Below are 23,833 nucleotides of genomic sequence, written 5' to 3' on the forward strand. Positions count from 1 at the left end.
TTCTTGTTTCTCTCTTCCCGGGGGTTTCGTGAAGGAGCCAGGGGTGAACACAGCATGATTAAAAATGGGATTAAAAAAATACTTCACAGCATTCTGTGTCCCTTCAATGGAGGGGGTGCAGAGGATAATACTGGGACGCTATCTGAAACCCTTTTTCTTTCCCTCGTATGCCTGCAACACAGCATAATGCAGTGACATTCGTTTGGACTGGAACATGTGTGAAAGTTCGAGAGGCATAAGTACAGCATAACAGTTACTCATCGGTATGCTAAGAAGCACTTCTGGTGTACTCTAAGTTGAAGTTGAAAGAGCACTGCTCAGAAAACTAACACAGAGAACAGGCAGAGTGTGAATTGTTACTTTTGCTGTCTGGATACTCCATTTCTCTGTTCACTTTGTTATTACTACTCCTACCTGATACTTCTACACTGTTTGTCTTGTTTTGTGTCACCTAGTTTTTGGAGTGCTTCCATTTCTTGACTCTATTAGTTGTAATTTTTTTTTTATTTTATTCTAATTTAATTGATTCCTCAATTATTCGCTTACTCAATACCAGTCAAAAAAAACCTATTGTCCCACCTTCACGTCCATCATTCTTCCTACTGAGACTGGCATCTGTTAGAAAGGTTGTTCCAGTTTGAAATAAAGCTGGACATAGATTTCTTATCCTTCACTATCTCATACAGTTGCACAGAACCATCCATATTACTGTTGAAGGTTACTTTGCAAATAGCTCCTGGTATTCTAGGTTTTAGGTTTTCTTTTTAACCACTCCAGAGTAATACAAAAAATGCAACACCACCTACCCCCCATTAACAAATCACATTATTAGGTAATCTTACATTTGGATTAAATGAATTCTAAATTTTGACAAAATGTTTGATCACATTGTTTCAAAGGACTGTGAAATAGTGAAGCTGTGCGTTAACCTCACTCTAAAAGTCTGTTGAATTACAACAAACAGGCAGAGGGTTTGATACGCGCATTGATTAAATGAAAATATTCTCCACACCATTTGCACAGAACAAACAACCCTGTCCCAATCTTGAACTTTCCTGTTCTGTCCATTTTAGTTTGTTTGGCCTCTGTCAGTGAGAATGTTGTCATTTTTGTGACATCTGCATAGGTCACAGGGTGGATTCACACCGGTCAAATAAACAGTTGGTTTGTTCAAATTAGTTTGCTGCCATTCCCTTAGTCTCTTTCACTATTTTCTTTCCCATCTATCATTCCCTTACTCACTTTCTGATGCTCATTTGGTGTTGGCAGTACGTTTTCACTCATTCACTCCTTTTCACTTAATATTACTCTCACTTTTTGTCCCTTACACAATTAAATTAGCTCTCTTTAGGCATGTCACCTTCTCATGCATTACTTTCTTCTCATGCTTTCTGTGTTGTTTTTTTTCTCATGTCTTACTTCTATTATTGTATCTGCTTTTTTCTGTTTTCCTTTTATTTGTGTAACATACTCTCACTGAGAGATTAAACGTTATTCATTTCTGAACCCCCCCTACACACACACACACACACACAAACAAAGCAGTGTCTTAGAGCACAGTTTTTCATGCTGCTTGTATTAACATGAACTCAGTTTTGAAGTTATTAATTTAGTTGTCTCAAGTAGGATGAACTCAATGTCATATGAAAGGATTAAAAATCTACGTCTCAGATTAAGAAAATAAAGCACATTTAATTGAGAAAAGGAGCAGAAAGTATTTTTTTTTTAACTAAGTCATCGGTTCTAGTTCAAAGCATGCTTTTAGGAATACCTAGATGTTTGCTATATAACACTCTGCTGATTCCTTTTGTTTATCCACAGATACTTTCTGTTATTTAATCAGCAATCTATATATTGATGGTATGACATAACATTCTCAAATCCAATTATTCCACTTCTGGATCTTGATGGGGCAGAGCCTATCCCAACAACATCAGAGGCAGGAACCAACCCTGGATTGCAAACTATTAAATCACAGGGTCCACTCATATACACTCACACAGGGCCAGTTTGGAATCACCAATCACGCAAACTTGCACATCTTTGGGATGTTGATTTCTAGTATCATTTCCTTCATTATCTTTATTGCCATTGATTGACGTACCAAATATACATGCTTTGTCTGATTAGCTGGCTCTGTCATTAGATATGCCCTTCTGCCTGTCTGTCTCTGTTCTTACACAGGTACCTAAAGAATTCAGTGTTTCTACTTCTGTCCATCTCTCAGAATCTAGTAATAAATCTGTTAACCTGTTTCAGTTTTCATTTTACTACACTCTTACTTCATGTAATGTCACATTCCTTTGTAAAACATAAAGATTTAAAAATGGAAAAAAAAAATACTATCCAAAACCAGTTTTAAACAGTGCATTCAGCAGTTTATTAAAAGAGGTTGCTGTCACCATTTTTGTGAAAATTTAGCACAGGGGGACTTATACTTGGTCACATTGTTAATGAAGTAAAAAGGAAATATTTTATGATTTTACTTTAGTTGTATTTTATTTACAGTATTATTAGTGCACAACATGCTTGTCTTATAAATGAAAGTGCACTTTAAACTGAACTGAACCTGACCTACCTATAGTGTTTGTGAAAATCGGCCACTAAAATATACTTACATTTTCATACCAAATATTTAGTCTCTGTGAAAACTAAACAAAAAAGTTGAATCTACACACTGAAAACTGGGCAACCCTTAGTGTCTGAAAATGGATGGTTGGAATTTTGGGCTCCATTTTTTACACCTTTCTTAATCCAGTTCCTGGTCACGGGCAAGGCCAATTGAGGCAGCACACTTATTAATTATTATTATTATTATTATTTTTTTTAAAAGCATTGTTTTTAATCCTTTTTAAAAGACAAGGTGCATTATATTGGAATCAGTCAAAAACGGACAAAGTTCAAGTATTCAAGGAAACTTTTATTTGCCGTATAAATGCATAAACTTCAAGATCAGTCCTGAAGCAACTATAATAGTAGGACTTGCACATGTTCATCAGCAAGATTGACGGGCGCCAACTGGAAGTATGGCAAAGACATCTTTTTTGCGATGTAGAAATTTATACAGCCAAGGTTTCATAAATATTCAACAGTTTCTGTAGTCATAATGCAAATGAAGTTTTAAACAATCATTTACATTTTGAAAATCATGAGGATGAAAGCTTGTATGTAACATTTAGATAGTTAGTGCTTGTTGGACATGTTCTGAACACATCACCCCCTTTCAATCCATTAAGTTATTTTGAAACTAGCACCTGTTGAAGTGTGTCCCAATTCAGTCAACTATTTTATGTCACACAACCAGCAGCTGAATTTTCACCCAGCTAATTCACTGGTTATGGAAACAAAGATGCAAATACTCACTGTTACTTTTTTCTTTTTTTTTTACCCACTGCCCATTTCAGTCATTACTTGTACTGACAGAATCAACAGGCCAAAGATTTGCTTGCCTAAAAATCTATATCCTGCATTAACAACTTAGCAAAATTCTACAAAGTCAGTAACAATAAAAAGCCAATCAGCATTCGGTATAATGTAGCTTTCTCAACAACCTCATTCGTCATTCATTTTGTGCCCGATTAACGAATTACCATTGATTACCGCCTGTCAACGTCGCCTTCTCTCAGGATGTGTGAAAAGGGCGCTCTTGCAAATTGCTTCCTGAGAGTGCATTTTAAAGTATGATAGACTGGATTGAACAACCTGAAAAGTCAGCACGCACACATGCGTTCATACCGGCCTAAAGCCACAAGGTGTCACTCAAATGTTCAGAGCAAGAGGGAAAGGTCACAATGGAAAAAAAGGTCACCAATTCTTGGCTTCTAGTTGTCCAAAGTGATTTTGAGAACAAGAGGTATACTTTCTCAAGCATAATATGACTGGTTTGGTGATTTTTTTTTTTTGTAAAGCAATAAATGTTGAAGGTAACGGAAATGCTTTGATTTGTTTTGGTTAAATGTAGCGGTGGGTAAAGGACATAGTCCATCAGATCTCTTTATTACACCACTCATGACTTAGCAATACAATTTTTCTGAATTTCTGAAGCCTTCCACAAGTATATAGGGTATGATGTTGCAAATAGTTACTAAAGCTGACTAGCTTAACTCTCATAATGGACTTTGAACACTTAATGGACTTTGAACACTTGCCATGTTCACAAGTTTTCCTCCCCATTTCCATAGATGTGATTCTTACAAATCAGCAACTGTAAATTATTTGTATGTGTGCTTGTGGTTCTATTAGTGTCCGGGTTGCTGGCTGAGCCAGTGCCATGGTAAACTTAAGCTTCCTCCAACCTAATGGACAAAACAATTTTAGAAAAATCTGTGAATGTTTAATCAACATTTTATCTTCTGTTGTTGTGATAAGCTTGCTATTTTGGCCTATTTGGATTGTACCACTAGAACTAGACTCCATGATGGGTGCAGGTCTCTTTGTGACTCGATCTTTGAAAAACCATCCGAGGTTTGAATCTTTCACCCCATTGTAACAACTGAAAACTTTTTTTGTTTATGACATGTTTGTAAGCATTCATGAATAAACATGATGTAAATGTGCTGTGAGAGTCTGGGAAGAATTAAACCACCTATTTAATTATTGAGTCCAGCCTTGGACACCACTTTTTTACTTGGTGATTAGTGCAGACACTGTGGCTTGTACTGGGGACAGCTGTCTGCACTCCTCCCACACACACAAACGTGCACTTGTTCACTTAACACGACTTGTACATTTTCTCGTCCCTTAAACATTATGATGGGCATGAAAAAGCAAGGTGCTCCCTGCTCAAATTACGTGACCCGCATGGAACTGCTAATTGGTGAACCATGCCTTAGAGTTGCCATGCAGACCCCGCCCCTTCCCCTCGAGAGATGGAAATTGTCATTAGGAAGAATTTATTGTTCCTTTACAGTTCGGCTAAGTGCTTTTGAAAAAGTGAGAGTGTGCATTTTTTTCTAACATAGGAGCCAGCAAAGTAGGTAAATTAAATTTCTTGATAGTGTTTATGATGATAATGAAAAATATGCACATCATCTTGTTTGCATTGCGCCGAGATGGAAAACTCCCACAGCAATTTATCCCAAAACCAAACCCCCACAGATGGAGTCTTTATGAATTTAAAATCCTATGCACATTAGTCAGTGCCAAAGCTGAAGGCATTGCATTAGGCACTGGTCTAAAAGAGACAAGCTGAATGTCCTGGAATCTTGTCTCTTGGATAAAGCTGTCAATGGTACTGTGGCACTAGGCCAAGTGAATGCCACAGATGCAAGTGGTAGAGCATCCATGATCTCATTGAGCTATAGGTACTTAATTGGAAATAGGTGGTATTTCATAGCTCAGACTCATTTGTCACACATTTTAGGTGATTAATAGTTAAAGAGTGGAAAAATATTGACTAGGTCCAACTGAACAAGTAATTGAATCAATAAAGCTAATTGTGAAAATTAGCTGCAGTAAACAAGTAGAGACACAGTGGCCTTCAAGCACTGAAGATGCTTGCTCTTGAGACCTAACCCATCCAAGCAAACCCAAACCCTGAGACTAAAGATGGATTTTGTACTCACAAAACTGGAACTTGTCATTTGACAACTAATCTGCACTGATAGTAATCAACTAAGTTGTGACCAGGTAGCAGCTATATCTCTCTGTTCTCACTTATTTTTTTTTCTATCCAGCATTTATTTTAGTAATCTGTGGAGACATTGCATTGTTCATGTTCTTGCACACCAGTGCCTTGCTAGACAGCTATGTTTAGTCAACAGTTCCGTCCAAAACAAAGACAGATGCCCTGTGCTTAAAAAGTACATGCTTTGGGAACGGAGCTACATGTACTTCAACGCTCATCCTGGCCAGATTGGCTTATTTTTGTCATGTCTTCAGCATGCAAATGAAAAGCTCAAGTAAAAATACAGACTTCAAACAAAGAAAATAGAGCCCAGCATGTCCAGCAATGTAAGAACATGTTAAGCTCTCTTTGATAAATTATATCACAGCCATACGCTGTCTACTGTTACTTTGCAGAGCGTTCATCATGTTTTTAAAGTTTGTGGTTAGTGGTTTGTCCTCTTTTAGGTGGTCTGCTATTTTTTTTTCTTTGTCACTGTTAGTTTGATGCTTATAATGCATTTTGTACTAACACACAGTATGGTCCAAATGGCTAAATATGGATTTCTTATAGTTCATGTTTGTTTTCACATTTGTGAGAAGTTTTACTGTGTGTTAGCAGTAAGTGCATTGCCGTATCAGTGTTATAGCAGAGAATCAGTTGAACATGTTCCTCTTCTCCATGACCCATACTGGTTCTATTCAGGCAGTGTGGCTAAGGCTTTGGACCTAGAACTTCAAACCCTGTGTTTGTGGGTTCAAATCCAGAGACCATGAACAAATCACTTTTCTTGCCAGTGCTCCAACTGGAAAAACCTGAGGAATTAAACCAGTTGTATCTCTTAACTGGTGTAAGTCACCTTGGACAAATAATAAATAATAAACAGAAGGTAATGATGACCCTGTATTGAGATCACCGACAGTCACATTTTGTCTGCTCAGCTCTTCCCTCACCAATCATTGTGGATTGAGATTAGTATCAGCCAATGAAACATACCCAAGTCTTTTGATGTGTGTGGAGATAAGGGGCAGGTGTTCATTTGAACATGAAGGTCAAAGAAGTCACATGATTAGATACTAAATGGTACGAAGAGGGTGTTAAGTGGAACTGGTAAATGCAGAATGTTTCGTGACTTCAGCAAAGCTCATTTACATTTTATTTATTTGGCTGTTTTGTTGCTAATGAATTGCAAATCATTAGTGTATATCACAGCTCTTGGAGTATTTCTGCAGGTGGTACACTGTGGGGTTGTGGATACTTGTGCTTCTGCCACTAAGGGAGCTACACTGCCTTCAAGATAGTTGCCATTCAGATCTCTGTAAATATTTCAGATTTTTAATTTAATTTTTTATTTCACAGAATCAATTTGAAAGTTATTACCTCAACTTCAGGGTCACAGTGGAGCTGGAGACTGTCTTAGCAGCATTGAGTACAATGAAGAGGCCAAGTCTGGACTGGTTGCCAGTCTATCACTGTGCCCATTCATGCACATATTTATACTTACCCAGGTCAAACGCTGTTATACAGCGCCTCTAAAAAGTATTCTATGCCTTAAAAGTTTTCACAATTTGCTGTTATACAACACCAAATCACAGTGGATTTATTTTGCTTTTTTGAAACTGATGAACACAAAACGACTCCTTAATTTCAATTTGGAAACAAATCTCTTCAAAGTGATCTAAATTAAATACAAGTATATTAAAAAAAATTGATCACCTAACCTTTCACCCCCTTTAAAGTTTGCATTTGGTCAGTGCACCTTTGGCAGCCATGCCAGCCTTCAGTCTGTATGCTGAGGTCTCTGTCTATCAGGTTTGCACATCTGCACATTGTTCTTCTTCTTCTTTTTCTTTGGAAAAACTGGTCAGCACTGACAGGTGGTATGGGGATCATGAGTGAACTGCCTTTATCAAGTCCATCCACAAATTCTCTGTTAGAGTCAGATCTAGACTCAAGGAGCCTCATGGATAAGCACTAAAATGTTGCATACGTGTACCTCCACATTAATATTGAAATGTATAAAAACTAAACTTGGGGTAATGACACGCATATTTTCATGACAGCCTCACACTTACACATGTATGCATGTTTCTGCTTGGTTTTATAACGGGTGGCATCCAGCGTCAAAGCGGTGCTAATGTTTCTGTGTGGTTTCCCTTTCTTTTTTAACATTCACATCCATGACGTGGGCTTTATAAAATATGCTGAAATAAATTGCATATTTACAAATTTAAAGCACTTGATTGTAATCATTCTGTAACAATATAATGGTGTACGGAATGGCCGAGCCATTTCAACTACCATGACAAATTTAGCATTATTAGATCATCATACTGATTTCTTGTTCCACGATTCTAAGTAGGTTTAGATTTCTAAGAGCTGTCCTCTTGGAGCTTTGTGCTGAACTGTGGCTGACTTTATAAAGGAAGACTTTGAGTAATTGTGCTACCTTCTCCTTTGCAAGTTCTGTCCACCCTCTGGTTTTTAGCCACAGGAGCTTTTCAACATCACCTGGCTGACTGATTGGGTATTTCTTAGTCATCACTGAGTTGTGCAATGCCAGCTGTATGGGATGGTATTACCCACTTGTTATCCAGATGCTGTAGATAAGATTAATCTTTTGTGCTAATGCACATTTCAGTGATGCAGGCTCTGCATCGGTCTGTTGTGGTGAAAAAGGAGCTTAGACGTAAGGCAAAGCTCTCAATTTACCAATCGATCTACGTTCCTACCCTCACCTATGGTCATGAGCTATGGGTAGTGAAGGAAAGAAGTGAGGTGTTCCGGGCACGTCCAACCGGGAGGAGGTCCCGGGGAAGACCCAGGACATGCTTGAGAGACTGTGTCTCCTGGCTGGCCTGGGAACGCCTTGGGATTCTCCTGGGAGAGCTAGAAGAAGTGGCCGGGGAGAGGGAAGTCTGGGCCTCTCTGCTTAAGCTGCTGCCCCTGCGACCCGACCTCGGATAAGCGGAAGAGGATGGATGGATGCACATTTCTAGTTTTGTCCACACAACATGTTTTAGTGTGAATTTCTTCACAAGGCGTTATACAGGAGGCCCCAGGACATTACCATGGTTGTTTTTGCACTATTCCTGTATAGCTTTGACTTTGTGATTGGAGTCCTTGTCTTGCTGGAAAACAAATTTCCCAAGGTGCAGGTTTCTTGCAGATTGCATCAGGTGTTCTTCCAGGATTTCCCTGTGTTTTGCTGCTTTCTTTTTCCCCCTCACAAGTCTCCAGGACCTGTTGCAGAGAAGACTCCCCACAGCCTGAGGCTACCAGCACCACCACCACCAAATCTCTTGTTGAGGGCGGGGTATTTTTAATAATGTGCAGTGTTTGGCTTTTACGAAACATGCCGTTTAGTGTGATAATCAAATAGTTTGGTCTACTCAAACTATAAAATTTTATTTCACCTGACTTCAGAGTCTCCAATGTGCCTTCTGCCGAGATTTATTTTTTTATTTATATTAACAAGTGGCTTTCTCTCACCCACTGTCCCATAAATCTGTGACCGGTGAAATAATCCAGCTATAGTTGTTGTCTGCACTGTCTCCAGTCTCGGCTGCTGTTATCAGCTGTTCTCACAGGTCTCTTGATGGCATTACTCATTCACTATCTTCTTGTATGGTTACTCAGCTTTTGTGGGTGGCCTGGTCTAACAGATTTCCAGCTCTGCCATACTCTTTCCATTTCTTAATGACTGATTTAAGTGGACTCCAAAGATATTCAGTGATTTGGATATGTTCTTGTCTCAATTCTGACTTGTGCTTTTCAATCCCCTTTTTATAGAATTACTTGGAATGTTCTTTTGTCTTCATGGTATTAGTTAGACTTCCATACTGACTAACCGCATGTTGAACCTTCCACATTCAGCTGCATTTAGAATACAATCATCTGAAATCCCAGACAGTTGACTTCCTAATTCTGTGCCTTCTAAAGCCAATTAGCTGCACCAGTGATGATTTTTGGGGTGTTGTATTAAAGGTGGTTAATACTTATGGGATCAGTTATTTTGTGTTTTCTATCTGTAATTCATTTAGAACACTTTGCAGAGGTCAGTTATCAGTTCCAACAATAAATTTTTTTTCTTTGTTTATCAGTGTCAAAAATCCAAATTGTATTCACCGTGATTCAATGGTGTATAACAAAATGACAAAAGGGGGTGACTGTTTTTAATTGGTGATGTACATTTTAGGATTCAGTGGTGATGAATGCAACACAAACCAGTCTGAGACTCTGTGCTCTCTTCTCAGGAGGCAGTTCCCTTCTTCTCCTTCAACGTCGAAGATCCCTTCTTGGCAAATCCCGCTCAAGCCGGCCAGTCTGATCAACTCACCATCTGCCAATCACAACAGCAGTAGCGACATCTCGCCTGTCAGCAATGAGTCCTCATCCTCATCCCCTGTCAAAGAAAATCACAGCCCAGAAGGGTCAAAGGGAAGCACACATGCCCTGAACAGCGACCTTGGTGTGGACGTCAACCTCAACCTGGACGTCAAGGACCAAGTGAGAATGGAAGTGCAAGGGGAGGAGGAGAAAAAGGATAATGATGATGAAGAGGAGGATGAAGATGATGATGTAAGTCACGTGGATGAAGAGGAGTGCCTCACGGTGCAGACAGAGGACCGACGGGGGGGTGATGGACAAATAAACGAACAGGTGGACAAACTGAGACGCCCAGAAGGGGCAAGCAATGAGAATGAGGTTGACTAGCCCACGCTTATGACTGTTTTTGTGGTTTTTTTTCTTGTTTTTTTTTATGTAGGGGTTTCGATTTGCCTTTTTCTTCTCCCTCTCCCTCCACACAAATTCACTGTGCTGTAATAATGATAGCACAGCTCTCCATGTAGCACTTGTGGTGCACATAGCTCGGCTGACTACCTCCTGTGCGAATGGAGAAGTGAGCAGAGCATGTGAGAGGTGTGGCAGCAGGACCCCATCTTGTGCCCTGCTGCAGCCGTCCACGGAAGGGGTGGAGGGGAACCAAAAATGTCAGCTGTTAACTGGCAGCGCCAGGCTGCAACGTTCTACTCAGTTGTGCCACAGCACACCACTAGTAGAACTTTCATTTAGTAAATATGATTAACGGGGCAATAGAGTTAAAAATGAAATTCACACTTCAAGAATGTTGTTCAGCAACTGTAGAAAAGACCAAGGAATATTTGATTAATGAAATGTTTGGCTAAACATTTGGCACACCAAATTCAAGTAAATGCTATGAAGTTCCTTTCGGTTAGTTTAATCCCGCTGTCACCTGAGATGTTGGTGTTCACGCAGCCAAGCAAAGTAGCAGGTTGCATATAGTGACTTAAAGTGCCGGTGGAAGGGCTTATAACCCCCTCCATTGTGGTGGGGTGGGCACAAGTCATTCGTGTGTGTGGGAATATTTTTAAATATTGGGTACCCACACTGCTGAACATGTGCACTTCACCTCCATTCACAGATATGCTGTTCAGCTTTTATGATTATTTGCAACCTGGTGGATTTTCCTTGTGGAGCCCAAGGGAATATGGGAGCATGGCTCTGAAAGAGACCCTCTAGTAGTGCACTTGTGCAGTAGTCATGCAGAGGTCTAGCACCCCTTACGGGGGCAATCATCAGCCACTTTCCCACTGCCATGTCATTTTTTTATTTTTTTTTTAACCACCATGCTGTGCAGCCGTCACAGGATTTTCTGTTCCGCTACTGAAGTGAGGGGGAATTTGAAAAAAACAAAGAAAGAAACGGGCATCTTTAGTTTCTTTCTCCTGTTTGGTTTTTATGGCCTGGTCAATAATTCAGGATCTAACCTGGAAGACACCTCAAAGAAGCCAAAAAAAAAAAAGGGACGCTGCTAAGTCGTAACACTTTGTCCTGATTTGTCACCAGTGCATGTTGGGGACAGCCAGATCCTCGCCCACCTTCTTAATCAAAGCACACATCCTGTTAGCTGCCGGTGTCGTGATTCTGTACAAGTGTCGGACATCAAACTCGTGTACATAATTGGAATAAATCTGCTTTAACATGACATGCTGGACGCTGCTCTCTGACTTTTTATTCTGGTACTCGCACACTCTTTGGTTTGTTCTGGCTGTTTTTCTTTTTTTTTTTTTTTTAATCTTTTTTTTCTAAAGTCACTTTTGCATTTGTTAGTGAGCACTTTTGGATTTTCTGCCTCATCTCCGAACTCAACCCAAAACATACATGGTGGAAGCAAGATGAAAAATGCATTAGAGGTCGGCATTTGGCACTGCTGGCTCTGCACAGTGAAGCAAAAAGTCAAAGTGACTATTGGGGCTAAGCAAAACAGCCAAGGATGTCTACGGACATCAGAGCTTGACTGACCAATCACAAAGCCAGAACTGATGGCAATTGTGTATGGTGTCCGGGCTCATGAATTCTGACAGGCAATCATTGAACACTTGAGTGCAACTGAGTTTCTGGCTTGTGTGAAAGATGTTGCTGCAATTTAACTTGGGTGGGGTTTGGAGAGTGAAGGACATCTCTGTGTGATGATGTGAAATGTAGGTGTGACCCTAAGATTTCTCACCTGTGGCATTTGGGGGGTCACTCCAGGGGGATAAGAGGGTGATGACACGAAGCCTGCTAAGTAATAATGAGACCATTGTAGTCAGATTTTAGAAGTTGGAGTCTGTCTCACTCACACAGGAACAAGGAGCCCCCCTTTAGCTTAATTTAACAGGCTCCTGCTTACTGAGAGGTCTCGAGTCCCTGAGATTTCTCACTGGTGATATTTGGAGGCTGAAAAGAGAGACAGCAGACCACTTTAGAATTCAGAGACCCACCTGTGTACTCTGGCAGAAGAACCACCCATTTAAGGTTGTGTGTCGTCCCCTGAGAGCCCCCGGATTCACAGCCAACCTCAGGGACACAGATTTAATATTTGGTGGGGAGATATGGGGCTTTTCCTTGATAACTCGGTGGGGGTTTGTGGATATGACAAGGATGACATAATACAAGACCCTCATAATTACTAGTTTTAAAGTCTCAGGGCAGGAGTTGTGAAATGAAGACTGGAGCCTGAGATTTCTTGGGGGTCTGTTCTGGGATCACCTGGGGGTTGGCTGCTGAGAGAAACTCAACTACATTATACAAGACCCTTTTTGAAGTCAGAGGCCCGCTTACTCACTTGGGCAGAAGCAGCTGTCTGGGACAGACAGACCCCAGGTGATTTCTCAGCACTAGCAACTTGAAATGCCATCTTGTGAAGACTCAAGTTGGAGCAGATGGGCCAACCCAAGAAAAGTGACCTGCTGATGTCTACCACATCAGTGAGCGCCACACAAGCCCATGTTGGGCAAGTCTAAATCATCAGGTGAGGTAGCAGTGCCATGACAATTTTAAATGTCTTCTGCCACCCTGGTGTACGAGTTCAAGGTCAATGCAGTTGACCAGTCCCATTTGACATCTGTAACCAAGTTTGCTTGACTTGAGGGGCCTTTGGTAGGAGCCAATCTGCTTGAGTCTAGCAAAGGTGACCACTATGGATCCACTAAAGACAACACAGGTACAAGACAGCTGAAGATAGTCAATGGAAGGCCAATTTGAGCCCAGCAAATGCTGTATAAGCCCCCCCCTAATAACTATGGGTTCTGAAGATCCAAAAGGAGAGCACAGCAGCTGTGTAACAGGTCCAAGGGGTGGCCAGCACAAGGCCCGAGTATGCATCCAGCATGTCAGTGGTTAGTCTGAGCCCATCTCCCCAGTTCCCTGTGATTACAGCCCCCGGATATGCTTGTCCACTCTCGCCAGCCCCGGGTTCTAAGCTTTTCAAGTTTGCGGCCAACTCGTTTCTCATTTTTATTCTCCTACTGACGTCTTTTCGAGATTACCATTGCTGAACTGTGGCGGCATCTCATCTCAGATGCAACTTCGTGTCTCTTTTATTACCTTGAAGTTTTATTTTTTGTCCACTTCAAGGTTTTTGTTCTAATTAAAAAAGGTAAATTTATACAAAGACCCTGACTGCAAACCTCACAACCCCACTAGCCTCAGGCTGTCTCCAAAGTGAGCATCAAGTTAAACACTACCCCAAGTCTTTACTGTGTTTATTCAGAGCTCCTCTCACCCGGTCTGGCATGGACCAAATGAAGTTGGCATCCCATCACCCGCAGGCCCTCATGGTCCCTGGACATCACAGGAGACCCAAAGGCTAATTGGATTGTCCTGCTTCAAACCTTGTCCTCCTTTGGTCCTTAAGCTTTTCTAAAGGACACAAGAAGGCCAGTGGCCAGGACTCCACTGGCAGGACCTTTTGGCTTTAGACTGCTATTGTTGGGACCCCTATAGCATTAGGGCCTGATCCCAGCACTCCCTTGACCCCTGACACTGGTACTGCAGTGGGCAATCCCACTTAAGGCCAAGACTGACACTCCAGTCCTCCTCCAAATGTTTCTTCCTAGGTAGACATTTTATTTTGCTCAAGCCAGCTTCAGGTTAAGACCGTGACCAAAGCAGTGCAGTAGACTCCCTGGTCCCATGTCCACTCAAGAGTGGAAACAACACTGCAGTGGACCCCTCATTCCAGTAGAGGGTGACGAGGACACTCAAGTGGGTTTCAGGTTCCCACTACACCTATTGTGAGGTCTCCATATTCCATTTCTCTTTGAGATGGGGTCCTAGCACTTTAGTGAATTCACAATCCTAGTTGACACAGACAGGAACTCCCAGGCTGCAGATGGCAATTTATGAACCACTTACTCTTTTGTGGACACCTTTACCCTCGATGACACAGAGACTAGCAGACTGGTACCAGACCCCATTAAGCCTGACCACATGTGAGACTGAAGGGTGCACGTAAGTGCACACCCAAATTGTCCTTTCACTTGAGGCACTCCGGTAGACCCCCAGAAACCTGTTTCACTTGCGTCTGGGACTGGAACTCAGGAGACCCTTTTTATTTGACGTTGGGGCTGGCACTTTGGTGGACCCCTCAGAGATCCCTTTCACTTGAGGCTGGGGCTGACACTCCAGTGGACCTCTGGAGAACCCTTTCAATGGCAGCTGGGAATAGCACTCGGGTGGACCGCAGAGGCCCCTTTTACTTGATGTTGGGGCCGGTGCTCCAGTGGACCCCACTGGGACTCTTTTCACTTGAGGCTGGGGCTGGCACTTTGGCGGACCCCTCAGAGGCCCCTTTCACTTGAGGCTGGGCATAGCACTCCAGTGGACCTCTGGAGACCCTTTTCTCTGGCAGTTGTGAATAGCACTAGGGTGGATCCCACAGAAGACACCCTTTACTTGAGGTTGGGGCTGGTACTCTAGTGGACCCCACAGAGACCCCTTTCACTTGAGACTTGGACTGGAACTCTTGTAGACCCTCAGAGATCCCTTTCTCTTGAAGCTGGGGTTGGCATTCCAGGTTTTTCTCTGTCTGTTTCAGGCTGCCGGTTTCTGTCCTAATGGGGGTCTCCCGACTGTATCTTCTCTTATTTGTTACTGTTTGCTTCACTTAACCCTGACGATAGCCTTTCACACGTTGGATCGGGGGCACGGTTGACAATGTGGTTCCAATCCTTAGTCCTTGGTTGGCCTGGGGGGCTGCAGACTTGCGTGAGAGCAGGGTGACGTGTGCCGGAGCACAGCAGGTGTGCTCACCTGCGGCGCTGACGTTCATCTCTTTATTTATTTGTGATGAAGCTTTTCATTCGACTGCATTAATGAAGTTCTTTCTCTTTGTGAGCAGACACACCATGTTGAGATGCATGGCTGCATGGTCACATCGGAGCTCCTCATTGAGCGCCAGGAGGGGACTGCAGAGGAGGGGGGTTTATGATGGGGGCTGCAGACCCCACTCTGAGTGGGTGCTTTGGGCTCTCATGCTCTTTTGATGCCCGTGATTGTGCCCTTTGAAGCACTTTGACTGACATCTCAAGCGTTTCCTGGTGACGTCTCAATGACATCAGGGTGTTGCCTGTTGGTGCTTACCAGGCAGGTGGCAGCTGGGGTCTTTCACTCACTGCCCGCTTCCCCTCGGCACAAATCCCTTAAGTCATGTCAGGCTGAGGCTCACCGAATGAGCGCGTTCCTATCTCCGATTTAGCCACCTTCGCTCTTTGGTGGGATTAGGCATTTGCCACTTGAGAAGATGAGCCATCCCCTGCTGTCCCCTTTTGGATGAACTCGAGCAGAGCTGGAAACACTTTTGCTGAAGCCCAGGAGACGACCGCTTTGGTTCTAAGCAAACTACTTGAAAACTAATGGCTGTCTGGCGGGGGGCCAGTACAGATTAGCCGTTTCTACAGTCGTGTTTCATGTTGCAACTTGCTGTTTGTTCTCGTTCAAAGTCCTGTTTAACACGCCAATGACTAATTTATAACATGCAGATGAAAACAAACAGCCTGGACTGGTGGGTATTCATGCAATCCCAGAGGCAAACAAAGCCAGTCAGCTTAGTGAAGATGAGGCGTCTGTGTGGGCCGCACTGGGGCAGTCACACCGAGGGTCTTGGTCAGCTGTAAAACAGCCGTCCGTGGGATGCTTTGCTTTGTTTGTTTTCCTTAATTCTCCGACTGCATTTGGTTTTGGTTTGGCTTGCAGGCAAAGTGATGAGGCAGTTAACCACAGTGCCACCTGAACACTGGCCAGTCCGAACATTGGGCACCTCTGACTCTTGCCCACAATCGTGACATGATAGTCGTTTAGTGCAGGCCAAGTGGTCTGCTCGTGTTCCCCTTCTACCAGGCTTGATGTTTCTTTGTTCTCCTGCCTTCTTGTTTTTATTTCCCCCTCTAGCAGATGAGACCCACATCATTTGAAGGTGGTCTCATTCCCATTGATGTACAGTGGACGTTTGCCTCCTTTTCCATTTTGTCCCAATAGCAGATGAGAACCAAGGTGTAGCTGGGATGTGTTTCTCCCCTCATTCTCCCATACTGGGGTCTAACTGATGGTTCAAACCTTTTCTGTCCCGCCGCACCATTGGCAGGTGTCTCTTTGTGGAACCAGCAGCCATTTCTTAGAGCTGTGCAGACTGACCTGCCTTTTGTTCCGTTTCCTCTGACAGCTTATTCCTCTGGTCTCCTTTTTACATCTGACCATGCTGAAGTTGCGACTCTACTTGGACTCCTCTATTTCCGGCATAGCAGGACCACCCCAAGGTCTAAGTGAGATCTCAGTCTGCTTCTTTTCTTGTGTCTCTGTGATTGAACTGACATTCATTTTCTTTGTCGCTCCCTAAGGCTGAGTTGACTGACCACACTGAGGTCTACAATATTAGGATGTCCCAACTTCCAAACCCCCCTTCAACTCCTCTCTTTCTGCCATTGCAGGACCACACTGAGGTCTAAGTGGGATTTATTAACGCAAACGCTGACAGGACTATCTACAGTAGAAAGTCGCCCCTTCAACTACTCTGTTTCTGCCATAGCAGGACCAAACTGAAGTCTAAGTGGGATCTCAGTCCATTTCCGATTCCTTCTGTGGAAGACAAGGCAGGTATCTGTGTGACTGAATTTGTTGGTCTCTTCCTAAAGCTGAGCACATTGACCTTGCTGAGGTCTGACTGCCATTTCTCCATTTCGCCCATAGCTGTTGAGGCTGCCGTGTTTACCCCCCTTCACCCAACATCTCCTACATCTGACCTTGCTTAAATTTCTCTCCTCTCTTTCTGCCATAGCAGGACCACACTGAGGTCTCAGTGGGATCTCTGTCCATTTCTGTTTCCACTCATAGCAGATGAGGTACAGTAGATATCTCTGAACTGGTGGTCATTTTTCTTCATCACCTCTTAAAGTTGAGTAGACTGACCTCACTGAGGTCTAAATGGGATTTGTCTGTTAACAAAAGAAACATCCACCAAACTCGCAGGAGTCTTCTACAGTATGTCTGACCAAGCTGAAGTGTGACTGTCATTGAACTCCTCTGTTCCTGCCGTAGTGGGACCACACTGAGGTCTTACTGGGTCCTCAGCCCTATTTTGAAGACAAGGCCGGTGTCCGTGTGGCTCAACTGGTGGCCTTTTCCTTTGTCACTTTCTATGGCTGTGCAGCCTGAACTCACTGAGGTCCGAATGTCACTTGTCTGCTTTGCCCCCACAGGTGATGAGGCTGCCGTCACTAAGTGCTGTGTCCCCCTCATGTCTCCTACATCTGTCCTCACTCAAGTGTGACTCTGATTAGACTTTCTCATTTCCTGTTGCTGACTGGACTGGCAATTCTTGTCTCCTTGTAAGTTGGTGGACAGGAGCCACGGGGTTGGGGTTTGGAATCATAAAAGCCTTGCATTTGTCTCCTTACCTTTTTCTTAACATCTAGCTGGTTCAACAGGTCTTACTGGTGTGGCAGGGAGAGGCTAATAATTAGCTTTTCCTGCCTGGTTGCCAAGTACCAACAGACCCTGGCTGCCTGGTAGTATGGCCTAAACTTCTACTTAATGGTTATATTCAGGGAAGAGAGCTGATGAATTTCACAATATGCAAAGCAACAAATCCTATTAATAACCAAGTCAGCAAGCTCAGACAAAGGGTCCATGGCCCCCGTGGAAGCCCCAAAGTGGATGTATTCAACAGAGTGTAATTGCAGACTGTAGTACCTATGATGGTCCAACATCACAATACGCCTGCGTTAGAGCAGGGGTCTCCAACTCCAGTCTTAGAGAGCTACTGCGGCTGCAGGTTTTCATTCTAACCCTTTTCTTAATTAGTGACCAGATTTTGCTGCTAATTAACTCTTTGCCTTAATTTTAATCTTAAGACTCAGGCCCCTTAATTATTTCTTTTTTCCTTAATTAGCAACCAAACAATATCAAGACACAAAATGTACCAACACACAAACAACAACCTGCGTCCATCACAGAATAACTGAAAATAAAGAAAGGTGAAGGCCTCAATAATGTTGATCTGCTCAGGTCCACAAAACATTTGGATAGCCAGCGCTCTTAACAAAGAAATTCAACAGTTTTGGAAATGTCTGCCATGGTAGAATGGGCGCCATGGAATTATATAACTGGTTTAATTAGCAACAAGAATTGGCTTCAAATTAAGAAACTGAATGAAGTGAAGTTGGATGGAGTTTCAGGCCCCAACTTAGTCTTCTGTTGGCTCACTTCACATCAAATTTATGTTTAGGTGCCGTTTAAGGAAAAATTAATGAATTTAGTGGTCAGAGTCTCAAGAAAAGTCAATTAAAATAAAGGGAAATAGTTAATTAGCAGCAAAAACTGGTCACTAATGAAGAAAAGATTTAGAATGAAAACTTGCAGGCACCGTAGCTCTCCAGGACTGGAGTTGGAGACCCCTTTGTTAGACTACAGTTAACATTAGGGCCCAGTTACACTGTGCTTCATCTGACTCAAATTGTGACCCACGTATGTCACAGCTACGTAGCATTGCAGGCTGCAGTTAGAACTAAAAGTCACAGCAAGTGGGCGCAGGAGACTCTTGATTCTGGGTACTGCCACCATTCACTGCGCCTCCCCCTTGATGTCCACCCTGCGTTTAATAATAAAGAAACACACGGCCCTAATGGTTTTTTGCCAGTTTTTTTTTTTTGTTTTTTATTGAGTGAAAATCTCAACCCTTGCATCAGTCATGCAGAAAAAAAAATCAAATAAATAAAATACATATATTAAATTTCTAACAGCACTAAATTCAAGTGGAAAAATATTCAGTTAATAATAACATAGGTGCCAGGGGATCAGATTCAAGTATTGGAACAACCTTTTCAATTAATTATTTTTATTTCTTTGAAACCCTATAAAAAGTCAAGTGTTGACTCGGCGTCGAGTGTTTGTGTCCTGGAGCCTCCCAACCCCCCACAGAAAGAGAGAAAGAAAGAAAAAGAAAGAAAGAAAACCAAAAAACGACCAAAGACGTTCAGATGAGACGTGAGCTCGAGATGGCTTATTGTCCTAGTGTGCAAGATTCAGTACAGAAGGCCAGGGGGTTTTTGTCCTTTTTTTTTTCCGTTGCTACATCTGTCATTTAATTTTTTTTTTTAATGTTCCTACTTTACTCCAGTCTACCGAGCACAGACATGTAATCCAGTTTTGCGTTTTTTGTGTTTGATTTAGTTTTTCTGCTGGTTAATTAAAACACTGAAATGATGTGTCGTCTGAGCAGCGGCAGCAGCAGAGCTACGCTGGATTTGGAGGTCATTCTGTCTGCTTTTGTTGAATATCATTTTCCTGTTTATTTTTTATCCCAGATTACAGGACACCAGCTGCTTGACGGATGTTTTTGTGTTTACCCGTTCGTTTTGTTGTTTTAATTTTTTTTCTTTTTTAATTAAAGAAACATCACAAAGGAGAAAAAAGGAACAGAGGGAAGAACTGGAGAGAGCGGCAAGTGGAGGCGGCTTCGCTGCGTGCCTGCGCTCCGGGACTGACCTTTCTTTAGTGTGAGCGGCCGTGCCGCGGGTGTGGAGGTCTGCGCGGCCGGACGGTCCTCCTAGAGAACTCCGCACGGGGCCATCTGCTAGGCTTAAACTGCAATTCGTTCCTTTATGTCTACTGGGATGCGATCATTTAAGAAATAAATAATAAAAAGAAATGAGAAACAAACTGCATGCTCTGACCGAGGGTCACCTGACCCTGTCCTACCAGAGTGCAGTGTATAGCGCCATGTAACCCTCCGCATGAAGCATTTCAAATATTTTAATGATTTACACACATAAAATTGATCCAAGTGCATATTTGACTTCCCAGCCCAAATTATATATATATATATATATATATCTATGTATATATATATATATATATATGTGTATATAATTCTATATATATTTTATACATTTGCGCTTCATTCTACACACATTTAACAAATGTATCAGATTCACATGCTGCCTTGTCATTGAACTGAGAGCAAATCTTATAAATAAAAACAGTGTGGATAGGCAGCCCAAAAAAAATAAAAAGTCCCAAACAAACTAAAATGAAACCACACAGAAAAACAAGAGAACACGGTATTAAATTAGCTACAAACTTATATTAACAAATCTAATGTTTTTGTTTTTTTTTCTTATTCATTCATTTATATATTTTTTTTAATATAAAATTCAAGTTAAAAACTGAATCACACAGCTGTTGTCAGTGCTAAAAATAAAGCGGGCCCTTAATGTCAAATTGTCGAGGTCCCTAATTAATGCTAGATCTAAAAAAAAAATATATATGTAATAAAATAAAATTCACACAAAAACCAAACTCTCAGGATTTGTACAGAATTCTAGTCTATTTTATTATTTTTTTTGGGAAGAGTCTTTGCGGCCCCCCTCCACCCCACCCCCACCCCACGCTTTGTTCAATATATATATCGCTTTTACAGGAAAATACTGTACAACAATTTCAATTTGTAAAAACACGCTTCCTTTCCGTTCAGGCCTGGGCCTCGTCGTTTGAGGCCTTTTCGCATGGACACTCGACGACGTGCAGCGCAGAGTGGGCGACCTCGAGAACGCGTTTGCGTTTGTTTTTAGTCGTGTGAAGTCTATTTTATTTTATTTTTCAGATATATTAGTGTTTTTCCGGCCTCAACACTGCTACAGCAAATTCGGGAGGCTTCGTATTTCTGCCCTACTCCTTTGTGACGAGACAACCACTTGTCTTCATTCTGTTTAAATAACCTTGTTGGGCAAACACTCGTCTTCCCCATTTTGTATTTATTCTTATTTAAACAAGATGCCAATATGGTGAACGTCTCAAAGTATTGCGTACGAGATATTTAGCACCTCCCCCCAAAGTGCAAAAAAACAAAAGACATAAATATTAAATAAAAGCACACATTGAATTTAAACATTCGGACTTTTTTTTTTTTTCTCCAAAAATAGAATTGAAATAAAAACAGTGTACAACATTTCGCCTCTTTGTCCTGTACATGGATTTCACCGAGTTTCTTCGATTTCTTGCCGGGTGTTCGGAAGGAGAGAACAGAGAGGGCGCCGCCTGCTCCCATTGGCCGAGCCTCTCGGCGCTCATCGGGAAGACAATGTGTGGTTTGGTCCATCGTATTCGGTGTTGGGGATCCCAGAGATAGCTCGTTTGTTTGTTTGTTTTTGTGCCTCCCCCTCAACAGACTTCAAGAACACTTTTTTTTTTTTTTTTTCCTTTTCCAAGTCCTAAAGTAGAGGATGGCAGGCAAGCCGGCGTGGGGTATTGCGTCATTCTTCGCACGTGGGTGTTGACAGCAGTGCAGTCACTGTGCAAAACGTTTTCCTGGGTCCAGCAAGATAAAAACAAACGATAAAACAAAACAGAAACAAAAAAAAAAGAAACACACCTTCATATAGTCGGGCTGTCAGACAAGTCGCTTGGGTGAGGAGGCAGCTGCCCGCTCTGCTCGCCTTTAAGCTTCAGCGGCAAAGTGCTGACCGTTGGCTAACGGGGGGTCGGAAGTGGGCCTGTGCCGTTTAGGACCAGCGCCAACCTGAGGAAGCGTCTCTCTGGTTCACTAAAATCACCTCTCGTTCTCTGCTCCTGGTCCACAAGGGCTGACCGGCCTGTCCTGTCCAGTGACTTGGCTTTTCCCTTATCACGCTGTTTTTTTTTTTTTTTCCCAGCCCCCCAGCACACAAACTAGGATAAAATAACAAAGGAGAGGAAACAAAGGAGCAAACGGAAGAACCATGCACACACGCTCCGCATCCCCCCACATCACGGGGCCTTCTTTCGTTTCTTCTGCATAATGAAATCAACGACGTTGGTCATTTTGTAAACATATGAAGAATTTTGGGCCATCCAGAACAGTGTCTTCTTGCATCCTTAATGTGTTGACTGACGCCACTCCCCATTGCACTTTGTTCAGCCTTGAATCCCCAATTCACTTTCCTTTCCTAGGGCTCGGCTGCAGGGTCCTTTTTAGGTAGGCCGGAAGCAGCTGTGTGGTTGCTGGAAGCATCGAAGCAAACTCCGTTCTCTTTCTCACTTGCCAGGCTTTCAGGCTCAGGCACAGAATCTTCATAGGAGTCTGTGTTTAACTCATCATCCTCCTCCCCGTCATCTTCCTCATCGTCATCCTCCTCGTCGTCGTCGTCGTCGTCCTCGTCATCATCGTCATCGTCCTCGGCATTCATCTCCTCCTCATTCGACAGGTCATCTTCAGCCTCTCCTGATGTTGCGGTGGCCTCGTCCTGAGACCCCTGCATGGTAGTGCCACAGGGGACAGAGTTAACTGCTACCAGCAGGTCATTCTGGACCTTTTTGCTGAGGTCCAGCGAGTCATTAAGGCCGATGCCAACGGCATTTTTCAAGAAGAAGAGAGAGCTGTTTGCATCGGTACCCAGGTTCAGTGAGCTGTCAAGGCTAATGGATCCCTGGTTGCCGTATTCAGAGGAAGCTGGGAAGTTGGCAGTGCTGCCAGGAACATCCGCAGGCCCTGGTGAGGCAGGAGGGACCCTTGCATTGACTCCTGTGCTTACTGCTACCTCTCTGCCGGGTGACACGGATGGCAGCTCACCCCGCTCTTGTTTCTCATGCTTGCGCTTGTGAGAGTCCATCTGTGACATGCCCACCACCGTGTGTTTGCATTCCGGGTAGGTGCAGTGGAAGTGTGAGCACTTGAGCTTGTATTTACAATCCAACACTTCACAGTCCACACTGGAGCTAAACTGGCAGAAGCCAGCAGCATTGATGACGTCTTGCTTGCCGTGGTGCTTGCGGTGGGCTGTAACTTTGGTGCTGTCTGTGCAGCGGAATTCACAGCGCAGGCAGTGGAAGTGGGTGCTGTTTCCAGAGAACTGGCAGTCGGCAAAGTTGCAGCTGAGGGAGGACTTGAATCGCTTAAAGTCGTCCAAGACCAAATTGTCCACGCGGTCGTGGTGCTGGGCGTGTTTGTACATGTGCGTACGCCCGCAGAACTTATAGCCGCAGTTCTCTCGTGTGCAGTGATAGTGGGTGACTTTAAGAGAGAATTGGCAGCCTGCGTCCTTGCAGTCCTCATAGAGGTCATAGCGGCGGAATCCCTCCAACATCATCCCCTCATCGAGCATCTTCCTTGATGAAGCTGTCTTGCGCCTCTTGCCAAATGGTGACATGTCTTCGATGATCCAAAAGCGTTTCTTTGCACCAGAGGCTGTAGGCATAGAAATGGTGTTCCCTATCGAGGAAAGAAAGATCACAATGGTTATCATGGAAGTCCAGGCAGTATGACCCCCGCCCAACCCACCACCACCTCTCACTACATTAGACCACCACCTGATTTTAGATCTGGAGAGCCATGGTACCACTAAAGACTCGGCATGTTTCTTCAGAGTGCAAACGTTTAACCGGACCGTAATGTGCCAGGTGACCAAAACC

The 23,833-nt window shown here is 43.1% G+C and overlaps 2 protein-coding genes across 10 annotated transcripts in view; one reads left to right on the forward strand and one right to left on the reverse strand.

The window, feature by feature from the left end:
- pex14 (peroxisomal biogenesis factor 14) overlaps positions 1-11,615 on the forward strand; it is a 284,454-nt gene extending 272,839 nt beyond the window's left edge. For all 3 annotated transcript variants that reach the window (XM_039755605.1, XM_039755606.1, XM_039755607.1), the window contains exon 9: positions 9,862-11,615. In XM_039755605.1, the coding sequence (XP_039611539.1) occupies positions 9,862-10,321 (460 nt within the window). In that variant the 3' untranslated portion in view covers positions 10,322-11,615. The remainder of the gene's footprint in view (positions 1-9,861) is intronic.
- Positions 11,616-21,344: 9,729 nt separating this feature from the next.
- The window catches only part of casz1 (castor zinc finger 1), a 600,579-nt gene continuing 598,090 nt past the window's right edge, over positions 21,345-23,833 (reverse strand). For all 7 annotated transcript variants that reach the window (XM_039755610.1, XM_039755612.1, XM_039755611.1 and 4 more), the window contains one exon: positions 21,345-23,633. In XM_039755610.1, the coding sequence (XP_039611544.1) occupies positions 22,372-23,633 (1,262 nt within the window). In that variant the 3' untranslated portion in view covers positions 21,345-22,371. The remainder of the gene's footprint in view (positions 23,634-23,833) is intronic.

Source organism: Polypterus senegalus, chromosome 6, assembly GCF_016835505.1.
Source record: "Polypterus senegalus isolate Bchr_013 chromosome 6, ASM1683550v1, whole genome shotgun sequence".
NCBI classification, from domain to species: domain Eukaryota; kingdom Metazoa; phylum Chordata; class Cladistia; order Polypteriformes; family Polypteridae; genus Polypterus; species Polypterus senegalus.